The sequence below is a fragment of the Pogona vitticeps genome, chromosome 1 (genome assembly GCF_051106095.1).
Source record: "Pogona vitticeps strain Pit_001003342236 chromosome 1, PviZW2.1, whole genome shotgun sequence".
NCBI lineage: Eukaryota > Metazoa > Chordata > Lepidosauria > Squamata > Agamidae > Pogona > Pogona vitticeps.
Genome location: NC_135783.1, coordinates 340,059,362 through 340,073,076, shown reverse-complemented (window position 1 = coordinate 340,073,076; position 13,715 = coordinate 340,059,362). Strand labels below are relative to the sequence as shown.

The window sequence follows — 13,715 nt, the reverse complement described above, 5'->3', positions numbered from 1 at the left end:
CCAAGAATGCCTTGAACTTGTCGGCCAGACCCCTTTGATCAAATGGTCCAAGAATGAAATATTAGCAATAAAGGTAAAGGTTCCCCTTGACAATTTTTGTCCAGTCGTGTTCGACTCCAGGGGGCGGTGCTCATCCCCGTTTCCAAGCCATAGAGCCAGCGTTTTGTCCGAAGACAATCTTCCATGGTCACATGGCCAGTGCGACTTAGACACGGAATGCTGTTACCTTCCCACCGAGGTAGTCCCTATTTATCTACTTGCATTTGCATGCTTTCGAACCGCTAGGTTGGCAGGAGCTGGGACAAGCAACGGGCGCTCACTCCGTCGCGTGGATTCGATCTTACGACTGCTGGTCTTCTAACTCTGCAGCACAGGCTTCTGCGGTTTAGCCCACAACGCCACCACGTCCCTTTAGACCTATAGTTATAATCAATTGCTAAATTTGGCTTCCTTAGAATGGGACTTATACTGGTCTCCTTCAAGCAGGAAGCTAAATAGCCATCCTATAGAGACTTACTAATAATGTTCACAACCCATTCCATGGCCAATTCCTTTGCTGAGTCTGTGAGGGAAAGCTTGTCTGAAGAGAAAGGTCTTTGCCTGCTTGTGAAAGGACAGCAAAGATGGAGCCAGCCTGGCCTCCTGTGGGAGGGAGTTTCGAAGTCTGGGACCAACAACAGAGAAGGCCCTCTCCTGTGTTCCCACCTAATACACCTGTGAAGGTAGTGAAATTGAGAGAAAGGCCTCTGCTGATGATTTTAATACCAGAGCAGCCCCCATAATGGGATATGTGGTTTTTGAGATAGCTTGGACCCAAGCCATTTAACATTTCCAACCAAATATTGGATTCTAGATTCACATTAATGTCACATCTCCATACACGACTCAGCATTACTGCAGAAATGGCTGGTGCCCTACAGGAAGCACACACAATATTAAGAAAGTTATTGCTTCTGTTTTTAATACATGCACAAGGCTTCATATCCAATTAAATCAGTATACTTTTCCAACTACCCATGAAATTAAAAAAAAAATACTGCAGAAGCCCACATTAAATAAACTTGTATTTTTGTCTCATCTGTTTTAAAATTCTTTCCACAAAGCCCTGGATTTACACCTGTTTATTGCATTACTTTAAAAAAAAACACACACACAAACACTTTTCTTACTCTGTGTATTATAAATTCAAAGAAAAAAGAAAAAAAGAAAACAAACCCTACCTTTAATTACTTGGGCAGCATTTGTTGAAAAGGCACTGCTAACTAAGGTGCTACTGTACAAACATGCAATTATGCAAAGCATCTATTCAATGAAGGCTTCATATGGTGGTTGTGGGGTTGTTGTTTTTTTGATTTTTTTTTAGTACAGAAGATATTTCAGTGAAGTGATCCAGCAAGTGATCCATATCTGAAGCGACATCTTTGATTACAGTACAGCGTGCATTTCACTGTTTGTACGAATGGCGTAAATGGAGCCTTGAATTTTGTAGCAGAGACTTAGCTAAAACTTCCAGCTGTCACTATAGTCTGTGAAATGAAACCATTCTAATACAACAACATTACATCATTTATGTTTCTTTCTTGTCTTCCCTTCAAGGTAATCTACACAATATCACATGTGTGCTATCTTCACAATTCTATGATGCAGGTTAGGCTAAGATAGACTGACAAGTTTTATGGTTGAGTGCAACTTTGAACCAGGTGCCCAGACCCTTGATCAATAAAATAATCATACCACCATACTGCTCCAATTTATGGACACAAATACATGTATTTACATCTAGCTCTGCTATTATTACATGTCATGACATCTCTTCTTACAGAGTTTTCAAGGTACATAAGAGGTATCTCAGAGTGGTTTCCCACTGCCACCTCTGGGAGCTTCCATGGCCAAGCAAGGATTTGAACCCACATCTCCTGAGTCCTAATCTGACACTCTATCCACTATACCACAGTGGGTCTCTCACCTAGCTCTAGATACAGAATATTACTTAGGGTTCATTATCCAATATACTGGAAGGGGATTTATGAGTCATTAAAATAAGCAGACAGGCCACTTATGTATTTATTTATCTCATTTATAGGTTATTTATTTATTTATTTATTTATTTATTTATTTATTTATTCATTCATTCATTCATTCATTTAATTAGACAGACAGACAGACAGACAGACAGACAGACAGACAGACAGACAGACAGATAGATAGATAGATAGATAGATACTACTCATGAGTTGGTTGTTGTGGTTTTTTTGGGCTCTTTGGCTGTGTTCTGAAGGTTGTTCTTCCTGATGTTTCACCAGTCTCTGTAGCCAGCATCTTCAGATGACTGGAGTAGGAATTCTGTCCATCTCCAGTCCTCTGAAGATGCCGGCCACAGAGACTGGCGAAACGTCAGGAAGAACAACCTTCAGAACACGGCCAAAGAGCCCAAAAAACCCGAAACCACCATCAGATTCTGGCTGTGAAAGCCTTCAAGAATACATACACATGAGTTCATTGTACCTAGAAAACCCATGAAAGGGTTGCCCTAAGTCGGAATTGACTTAATGCCACATGGAAAATATGACATCATTTTTGGTTCCATATGACCTTCTCCAAAGATCTACCTAAGTGGTAGGTGAGGCATTAGCACATTTGAACTGGCATAATCAATGCAAGGGAACTATGTCATGTAGAATCTGTTGTCACCATATGACAATTCTACAGAGTGATATAAGTCATTAATTTTTCCATGCAAGATGTATGTCTGTCTCTACACCCTCTGCATTTGGGAAAAAGGAAAGGACCGACTCTTTTCCACTTTGAAGTGATCACCAATCTCACCGCTAAGCAAAGAAAGACAGTTAAGTCCTTGCGATGCAGACTGACGTTACTTCTTACCAAAAGCAATAAAAGTCGCAGTGAGGAAAAGAGTCATTTTCTTTGTTTCATTATTATTTCATTTTCTGGGGGGAAAAGTCATTCCATCAAAGGATGACTGATGAGCAACTCCACCACATGTGAAAGTATCAAGTGAATATAGTAGAATAATGCTAGAAAAAGAAAGGTTGCTTACCTGTAACTCAGGTTCTTTGAGTCGTCATCTGTGAATTCACACAAATGAGTTTAATCTGCGCTTGTGCAAAGGTCTCCAGAATATTCTAGAGCTTTATGATATGTTCGTCAAGGACCGCCCCCCTAGTACACGTGGTCTGCCTGTCCTGGTAATTACCTCAGTTCCAAAGAACAGCCCACCGGTAAGTCAGCTTGTTAATCACCAATTAGTGTCCATTCACAGAGACCATGAAGAAGAAAAAGAGGTTACCTATAACTCTGGTTCTTCAAGTGGTCATCTATGAATTCACACTTCCCGCCTGTCCTCCCCTCTGCCCCTGTGGACATGGGGCTTGACTGTGTCGACTGAGGAAGGATGGTAACCTCAGCCGAACTGAACATAGAAGATGGAGACTGTGCAAGTAGTGGAGATGGTGGCTGACCAGAAGGAGGAAGAAGGGTCTCTTCTGGTGAATCAAGGCAGATCATAGGCTGGTGCTGTAATGGTGTCAGGTCCGGTATCGGCCTCTGTCTGGAATGACGAGAATCGGTGGAAGACGTCTTCAGGTTTTTTGATATGGAGTTTTCTGATACCGAAGGGGGGTTCGGTACCAGGGTGGACTTTGCTGAACTGGAAGATTTAGGCTTTGATTCCGGTTTAGTCTTGGAAACCGATTTAACTGTCGGATAAGTGGTAGTTGCACCCGGAGATTCTTTAAGGGGCTGGGATGTTTGGGAAAGTTCTATACTCTGAGCTGATTGCAAGGGACGTTCCCAGAGGAATGACCTAAGACGTTATTGCCTCAGTTTAAGGGCTTGTTTAGTGAAGTTCCTGCAGAACTGTCAAGTAGAAGGCTGGTGAGATTCCCCCAGACAAAAGAGAGAGAAATCGTGACCGTCTGTGACAGCTCTTTGTTGGAGCACGAGGTGCACCTTTTAAGTGGGGGAAGAGGGGCCATAAATGGTGGGGAGGGGGGGAAAGAAAGGGAGGGCGATGGCAAAAAATTGCTCAAAAAGTCTCTTACGATTTTCCTTTGATTACCTCTTTCTCTCCATAAGATGCACCTTTCCATAAGACGCACCAATTTTTTAGGAGAAGAAAACAGGAAAATATAATCTTTTTTCTTCGCTCCATAAGACGCACAGACTTTCCACCCCCCGTTTTGTGGGGGGAAAGTGCGTCTTATGGTGCGAAAAATACAGTATATAGAAGCAGGAAAGAATCACTCAAAAAGTCTTTTACCATTTCCCTCAGATTATATAAAAGTTGAAAGAAGCAATGACGAATGGAGCTCAACAAGAGGAGAGACCTCAGCAGCGGCAAAAAGGAACTGAGGTAATTAATTACCAGGATGGGTCGACCACGTGTACCGGATGGCGGTCCTTGACGAATGTAACATAAAGCTCTAGAATATTCCGGAGACCTCTGCGCAAGCGCAGATTAAACCCATTAGTGTGCATTCACAGAGACCATGAAGAACTTTTATTTATACTATCTCTATATAACCACTGTAGATAAAAAGGCAAGATAATCACAGTTTCAGCCCCCCGCCCCCAGGATGCTAAAATTCCAAGCAAGGATTATGAAGGACCAAAAGAGAGTCCACTTTACTATTTACCTCTCTGAGGCCACAGGCAAGCAGTGTATGATTTTGTACATAAGAGTATAGGTGCAAACCATGAAGTATGTAATTGCCAGCAACCTTCCTTCAGGAAGGGTCACTTGGTTGCAGTGCTTCAAGACAGGTGAATGCCCCCTGGCCCAATCTGGAAAGGGCTCGTTTCACATGGATTAATGAGACCAATTCAAATCTGTTCCCAACAGCTCTTCACTGACAGCTGATACAAACAGCTTTCCTCTCCTTATATGCTTCCCCTCCCTCAGAAGCAATGTGGCAGAAAGCTGTTTTGTACATGTGTGCAAAGCAAGTGAGCTGCTTATAGACGGACCCATTGTGCTTAAAGCACTCTCTGGGCAGTTTACAATTTAATGATGAAGGCTACACATTGCCCCCCTGCTCCCGCCAACCCCCAGTGAGCTGGGCACTCAATTTACCATCCTCAGAAAGATGGAAGGCTGAGTTAAGTCTGAGCCGGCTAATGAACCCATTCAGGTTGAACTCAGATTGGGAGCAGAGTCTCAGCTAGAGCACTGCAGCTTAGACACTGTGCCACGAGGCTCCTTAAATGCCTTGTGGCACAGTGGGTTGAAATGCAGTGGCCAAACCTAACATCTGAAAAGCACTGCAAAGGTTCGCAGTAGATGTAAGAAGCAGGGGAACTGCAGATCCCATACTTTGTTGCACCAACTGACATGTCTCTTGTGAGTTGGATGAAGGTGTAGCAAGGGTCAGTAGGAATGGCTAGTGGCACAAGAATCCAGGTCCTCAGTCCACATAAGTGGAGGCCTTAGATACTGTCTGTCTCCTATTTATCATGCTACCCTTTCATCCATCCCCAGAAGGATTAGGAACACATACAAGAAAGATCACTGTTAACGACCATCAACGACCCATGACAATGGGTGGAGAAGGACTGCAGAAGTGGGATTATTCCTCACCCCCAGGCCTTTGTCCTACCCAAAGTGTCTATTCAGATCAGGGGGAAGTGAAACCAATGTGGAGGATATATCAGGGATCTCCCACCAAGTCTCCTCAGATTGAAGAAGTCACTTGGACTTGAGTCCAGTTGCCATGATTCAGCTTCCAGTTGGATGACTGAGAATCTTCACAGATATATAGCTACAGTTATACAGTCGTGCCACGCTTTACGATTCCCCGTTTAATGACAAATCCGCTTGACAATGATGTTTTTGCGATCGCAAAGCGATCGCAAAACCATGGTTTGAATGGGGTTTTCTGCTTTGCGATGATCCGTTCCGTGCTTCGGGAACCGATTGTCACTTTACGACAATCAAAAACAGCTGATTGTCGGGTTTCAAAATGGCTCCCCGCTGTGTTTAGGAGCCATTTTTCACTTTACAGGCACCCGAAAATGTCCGCCCCTATGGAGGATCTTTGCTGGACGGTGAGTTTTCAGCCCACTGGAACACATTGAACGGTTTTCAATGCACTTCAATTGGCTTTTTCATTTCGCTTTACGACGTTTTCGCTCTACAGCGATTTCGCTGGAACGACTTAACGTCGTTAAGCGAGGCACCACTGTAGTTCCAAACCTATGGTCCCCCATAAGTTAGTAAAATATCCCAATGACTACTTACTTACTTACTTACTTACTTACTTACTTACTTACTTACTTACTTACTTACTTACTTACTCACTCACTTACTCACTTACTTAGTAACTGGGGAAATTAATTAATTACAAACAACTAGTTGTTAGCCAGTTATTTCCAAGGCCTGCATCCAAGGCCCTCTTCTGTACATGCCCCCACAGTCAGAACTGAGAGGGGTGATGCAGAGAGAGAAAGATTATTCCAAACAGTACCACTTAGGGGTGGGGCATGCTTCTTTTCTGTCTCTGTCTCTCTCTAGAACTCACAGAAGTCTGTGGTCATCATGGACACTAACCTTACTGGCTGTCAGATTCTGGGACATGTACTTCAAAGAATAAACTCTCTCCGTCAACACTATCTTCTTAGGGAGGGCAGTTCACTGCCAAGCCCAGCTAAAGATATTTTTATTCTCCCAAGATTTTAACTGCTACAACATCTTTGCAGCTACCTACCACTTTAATTTACTGTTTTTCTTCACTTCACTATTTTTTTTGCCATTGTTCTGTTTTATAGATGGACGTTGCCCTGATAATATTCATATGGAAAGGCAAGAGCCCATTTTGCCAAATAACTAATGGAATACAATGGAAGGTGAGAATGTTGAGCCGGGAGTGTATTTTCCTGCACGCCTGTTTCAAGCCAGGGACTGTAGATGCATCCAAGCACTCCTCTATTTATTTAATTTATATCTCCGATAATTTTATATAGCCTTCAACTCCCATGTGTTCTCAGGGAGGAAAGCAGTAAGAAATACAGTAAATGAAATGTACCAACACAAAAATAAAATAGCACACAAAAATTCATTGAGTACAATAACAACACCTTTGTTTCATGGTTTTTAAAGGTAGAAGAAATCCAGGAAGAATAGAAATCCACTTGAAAGCCTGGGAAATGAACAATGGCTTTATCTGATGTCTAAATGATGTCAGCAGGGGTCTGGGACATATCAGGCCTTAGGGGGAGGGGGTTCCTCTTCCATTGTAGTTAGCTCATTACAGCTCCAGGACTAAATCAGACATGTCAGAAACGATGTAAAGGACTGTTTGCATGCCAGTTCAATTCTTTTTGGGTGTAATATTTTAAAGGCAGCCTTCATAAATCTAACCCTAACCCTAACCCCCTTCAAGAATAGGTTTGACTAAATCCATAGACCTGAGAAAAGTGGCCATGCTGCCTGGGCAGATGGTGTACAGTGGTGCCTCACTAGATGATGATAATCCGTTCCACTGAAATCACTGTTTAGCGAAATCATTGTCTAGCGAAAAGCATTTCCCCATTGGAATGCATTGAAATGCAATGCATTGGAATGCAATGTTCAATGCGTTCCAATGGGGAAGAATCGTCGTTGTCTAGCGAAGATCGGCCATAGGAAAGCCGCTTTGCACACTGCCGATCAGCTGTTTAAATCGCTGTCTTGCGAAGCTTAGGTCCCAAAAACACCTGTTTTGCGAGCATGGAGGGAGCTGTCAAAATCATTGTCTGGCGAAAATCGGTTTGCGAAGCAGGGACCAAACATTGTCCAGCGAAATTTCCCCATAGGAATCACTGTTTTGTGAATCGCTATAGCGATCGCAAAAGGCCAATGTCTAGCGAAAAAACTGTCATGCGGAATAACTGTCTAGCGAGGCACCACTGTACTGGGAATTTTGTCATTGAAAAAATGAACTTTTCCAGCTCTGTAAATCTCCCATCATCCATAGCCAGCACAGCTGCTGACTTCATGGCTGGTGACAATCGGAGTTCTGGTTCTACAAATCTAAAAGGGTGGTCAGTCAGAAAGGGTTGTATTTGAACCGGAGAACGCAAAAGCCAGCAAAATGACCCAAAAGATCTTTTACTTATTTTAACAGTCTTTTATATGTTTGCTTTGTCTGGTTCTACATGACTGTAGGTGTGTCAGCTCTACCTGCTCACCACTAAGACTCATTCTAGAGTGAGTATGAAAGTAGGGCTACCAAGATAGAAATGTTTTTTTGCTATATGGAAAAATACCAATGAAAAGGTTAAAAGAAGAACAATAGTTGTTTGTGATATACAATTCTTTTCAGCAATGACTGCACCCATGCGTTGCAGGCTGCCATCCTGAAAGAGCAAATGTGCCAGTTTTGTTGTACCTACTCAGAGAAAATGGCATGTTTGCTCACATTATTTTTTAGAAAGAAGCAGAAGCTGCAACGCCACTTGCTGTCTACAAATCAAAAGAGGGACATCTATCTATCCATGCTGGCAGGATTATCTCAGTGATTTATTTTAAACATTTATACGCTACCTTCCCAAGATTTATTCTAATTGTCTCACAAACCAAGAACAATCTGAACCTCCAGTTTATATAGTTTATGAAAGCAAAACATACATGCACTGGCTTGCCCCCTTCCCTAAATTCTACAAGTGGAATCACCATCACCATAGCAACAGGCTCACAGACTATTTTGAATCAATATTCCTGCATTGCAAGAGCACTGAATTAATGCAAAATCTAGACTCGAGCACATCTCCATAAAACATTCCTACACACCAAACCTTAGGAGAAATTTCCTGTAAATCAGATTAAAATAATGTGGATGTGCTGGTTCCACTGAATAAGCAGGGTACAGAAAATGCAGAAGAAATAGGAACAGGAAATGGATTTATTGGTCTGATTTCTGCTTGGAACCATGTCCGTTCTAAAGCTTCTGGTCACATGGTAGCACAGCGAGCAGCACAAGTGGGAAATCAATAGAAATAGTATGCCTTTAAACTACCCAGTGTAAACTTTCTGAAACAACAAAAGTTTAATCTCTGCAATTATAATTTTAACTTTGCTTGTGAATATAAAATTCATTCAAACAATCTTATTTCAGCTTTTTAAAAAATCTTCTGTTTGCACTTATTTAAAAAAGCATCTATCAGAGGTCTATAAAACCATTGTCTCCAACTAACCACAACCTTTCCAGTTGATCCAAGCCAAGAAATTATGTTTAGTTTGTTGTTGTTTTTAATGTCTTGGCTTCTTCTGAAGCTTATCATCCCTGTCGGCTGCTTTGGATGAGAAATTTTCACTTCACCAAGGCATAGTGTAGGAGAAGACATGGCAGGCGTGGTCAAAAGCTCAGTTGTATCTCATTTTATGAAGATATGGTTATTGGAATGAAAAACACTTTCATAGTCCTGAAACTTTACAAACTATAGTATACACTGATAATGTAGAACATTTCCCCTCTTTGGGTACAGAATTCACAATATAGTAGCTTGAGAAGGAGACAGGGAAAAGTAAAGTCCAGAGAAAAGATTCCGGTTACTTGAAAATTCAATTTCACAAGAAGGAATTAGCAGGGAAGCGACATTTTCTTGTAAGCATATTGGGCCAACCCCTGCTGGCTGACATCAAAGTGATTATGAACGCCAGTAACATTGTCCCAAAAGACATGCCCAATAGATTCATAGGGACCTCAAATCATTGGATCTTGCCAGAGAATATTACACAATTTCCTGGAAGTCTTCACACTAATAAATTAAAAATATAAATTTCTTTTCAAGCATGGCCTTTATTTGACCCCTACATAGCAGTGATGACTAACATGTTATCATTCTTGCACCTTAGTCAGATATTTAGGCAAACTCTGCCTAACTGATGTATTGCCACAACTTGGAAATTACTTTTTGTATATCTCCAGACATTCTGACTGGGGGATCTTGGAAGCTGTTGTACATGAGAAAGAAAGAAAAAAACACAACTTGCTCAAGCCCACAAAGCAGCTAGTACACATTCTCTTTTTTTAAAGCAGTGTTTTTTTTAGCTGGTTAGTAAACAAGATTTCTTTCTACCCTGTGTGCTGGAGCAGATCCCTCCTTCTGTTTATTAACTTACTTTGCCTCTCTCTTTCCTGTGCCTTCCCTCCTTGGCCAACACAGAAACTAAACAGACTGGGGGCAAAGAGACAGTAGTGTGATATGTCTCCTTAAACTAGACCATGCAGTTGCCTGAACAAAAGTCCTTGTTGTCTTTGGCAAACAGACAAACACCATTTTTCATGTCTCCTCAATATTGCAGGAGGATTCTACCCTCCTAAAAATCCTCCATTAGTGAATCTAATTAAGGACTCAGACATCTTCCATCCTGCAGTCTTATTTACAGACTTACCTTTCTTCCCTTTCTCTTTTCTGTTTCCGAGCGTGGCGATCCATAACGCTTGTTTTGGTTCTTGTCTTTTTCCAAGAGTAATAGAACTTCACCAAGCTTGCTATCGATTTGTCAGGAAGCTGAGAAAGAGAGAAGAACACTGGGATTGCTCAGGCACCCAAAATTACACACAAATCAAATACAAATCAGATAATGAAAGAAAAGAGCCCAGGTCCAAAGTGAGCGGAATCTAGCAATCACCATGCAGGAATAGAAGGATTTGCAACTCTTGGAGAACGACTTCAGAAAACACGAGGATTTTTTTTTCTGCCTACATTTGCAAAAGCAGAAGGCAAAGCATCAAGGCTCAAGTGCACGGAAACTCTACATCAGGGTGCTATTTCATGAATTGGGTGCAACTCAACTGGTTCCCTGGGTGAAGTTCTAGACATGGTTCCATTTCTATCCCAGTACTAGTGATTTGAATTGTTTATCCTCAACTGGGGCCCAACTTCATAGCTACAGTCTGACCTAAGATGGGCTGAAAAGGCACCATTATTATCATACAAATGAAGTGTATGTGTGTATACACAGATACATACATACAGTGGTGCCTCGCATTACGACGTTAATTCGTTCCAGCGAAATCACTGTAGAACGAAAACGTCGTAATGCGAAAATAAAAAGCCCATTGAAACGCATTGAAACCCCTTCAGCGCATTCCAATGGGTGGGAAACTCACCGTCCAGCGAAGATCCTCCATAGGGCAGCCATTTTCGGTGCCTGTGCAGCGAGGAATCCGTCCCAGAAAACAGTGGGGAGCCATTTTATTTACCCGGTGGCCATTTTGAAACCACTGATCAGCTGTTCTAAAATCATCGTTTTGCGAAGAATCAGTTCCCGAAGCAGGGAACCGATCATCGCAACGCGAAAAAACCCTTTTCAGACCATCGTTTTGCCACTGGCAATGGTGCGGCTAAAAAATATTGTAAATAAATAAAATAAATAAATACGGTTTTGTCATAATGCGGGGCAATCGTAAAGCGAGGCACGACTGTACTCTCATCCACATATACCCAAGGCACCAAATTTAAGGGACACTGAAATCTAGAGGTGGACCTACTGGCGAATGTTGGGAAAATAAGCAACAACATTTCCTATCTTGTTCATTTCCCTTTTATTTTTTAATTTTTTTTGAGAGAGGATAATATTTTTCTTTCTTTTGGGTGGGGATCCCATATTCTTCTCTTCCTTTTTCATGGGGGCTCACGCACATACACATCTTACAGCAGAATGGGTGGGGGATGGTGCTACGTGTCCTGGGTGCCAAAGTGGCTGACTCCTGAACCCCTTGATAATGCTTCAGTGACTTCTTGCCTATTTTGTTGCCTGGCTTTCAGGGGAAGTATTGGTCACACAGCCAGTCTGCATTTCAAATGCCACATTTTTCTTTTTCCGGTCTGCATGCTTTTGTCCTTCCCTCCAATGCTACCTCAGCTAGACATGTTGTACTCTCACTTAAACACTAATTACATTATCAGTAGTTCTGCTTTTGTTGCTATACAAGCCAAGCTTTAGGAAAAGCAATTTGCAATTAAGGGGCTGTCTTTCTCTTTGATTGCTTTAAAAATGTACTTAAAATGTGCTTTACAACTTGCAAGGTATTTAAATTTTGCACACTAGTTTAGGAAGCTGATGTTTCTACACTTTTCCCAGTGACCATGATATAATATCCCTAACATCATATTCACAAAACAATGTAAACTCTATGACAGGGTGAGTCAGGAGATCCTGACCCCTTTGGCTTCCCTGCTAATGCTCCAATACCTTTATATGTCTGGTTTACAGTGTAAATGAAGATAGATTCTGGATATACAGTGGTGCCTTGCTAGACAGTTACCACGCATTATAGTTTTTTCATTAGACATTGGCTTTTTGCGATCGCTATAGCGATTCGCAAAACAGTGATCCCTATGGGGGAATTTCTCTGGACAATGTTTGGTCCCTGCTTCGCAAACCGATTTTCGCTAGACGACGATTTTGACAGCTCCTTCTGTGGGACCTAAGTTTTCGGGACCTAAGCTTCGCAAGACAGTGATTTAAACAGCTGATCAGCGGTTCACAAAGCGGCTTTCCTATGGCCGATCTTCACTAGGCAACTACGATACTTCCCCATTGGAACACATTAAACAAGTTTCAATGCATTCCAATGGGGAAATGCTTTTCATTAGACGATGATTTCGCTAAACAGCAATTTCAGTGGAATGGATTATCATCGTCTAGCAAGGCACCACTGTATGTACATAGTAGTTGCATCTGCATGCCATGCGGAACCATGGCTTATATTAGTCTAGTTAATTAAAATGAAAGCAAAACCATGTCAAACCATAGCTTGCTTTCTCAACATTTTAAAACCTTGATTAACCACTGTCCTTTACTGTCATGTAAACAAGTGGAAAACTGCCATATTTGCATTGCCATGGTTTATATTAGCTATGATTTAGTGCTTCAATAATGCACTGCCTTGAAGATAATAAAACAGGCCACAGTTTCTTAAACCATTTCTGGCATGGTTCTCTTCCACCCCTTCTGTCAGCTATCATTGCTGGAGGTTTTGGGGGAAAGGTGGGGAACAGGGAGAAGCCATGATTCTGAGTCCAAGCATGTACATGGACAAGCCATAGTTTAACCAATTTCCTCAGCCAAAACAAACCACGGTTTCTTTCTAATAGTGGTTTATCACATGTTTGGACACAATAGTAAGACAGAATTCAACAAATTCAAAGAACCCTAGCATGACTTGGCTATGTGAGATGGGGAATTCTGAGATATGTCGTTCAAAAAACTACCTTTCTAAGCTCTGAATATCATACACTAGCAAATCCCCATGTCAGTCTGTGTTTCTTAAACTGCTAAAAAAAAAACACCTTTAGGCACACAGTTGCAAGAAGCAACAGATACAGAGGCAAGAGGAGCCCCTATGTCATCACAAGGCAAGTTATGGATGGACCACACCACTCCTTATTGACCCACACTGGATTTGGGCGATTTATTACTGGCCTTGGTTACTGGGTTTTGGGGGCTTATTCTTGGCCTTGCTACCCCAGCCTGGTTTAAGATGAGCTGTTAGTTTGGTGGTTACTCTTATAATTCACAGCTTGGCTTTTAATGCATGGTTTTGGAGGAACCAGTGATGCCCTCTTGTAGTTCTCCTGAGTTCCTCCAGTGTTCCACTTAGTCTACAGATTTTTGCACAGCAGCAGCGAATATCAACAGCAAGCTACAGTCACATAATTGCACATGAAAACCTTTGCGGCAGAAAAAAAAATGGTTGGTTCCAGAGCAA

At 41.8% G+C, this 13,715-nt stretch overlaps 1 protein-coding gene across 5 annotated transcripts in view; it reads right to left on the bottom strand.

Moving 5' to 3' along the window:
• The window catches only part of RCOR1 (REST corepressor 1), a 192,008-nt gene that overhangs the window by 41,863 nt on the left and 136,430 nt on the right, over positions 1–13,715 (bottom strand). For all 5 annotated transcript variants that reach the window (XM_078383798.1, XM_078383797.1, XM_020793631.3 and 2 more), the window contains one exon: positions 10,391–10,509. In XM_078383798.1, the coding sequence (XP_078239924.1) occupies positions 10,391–10,509 (119 nt within the window). The remainder of the gene's footprint in view (positions 1–10,390; positions 10,510–13,715) is intronic.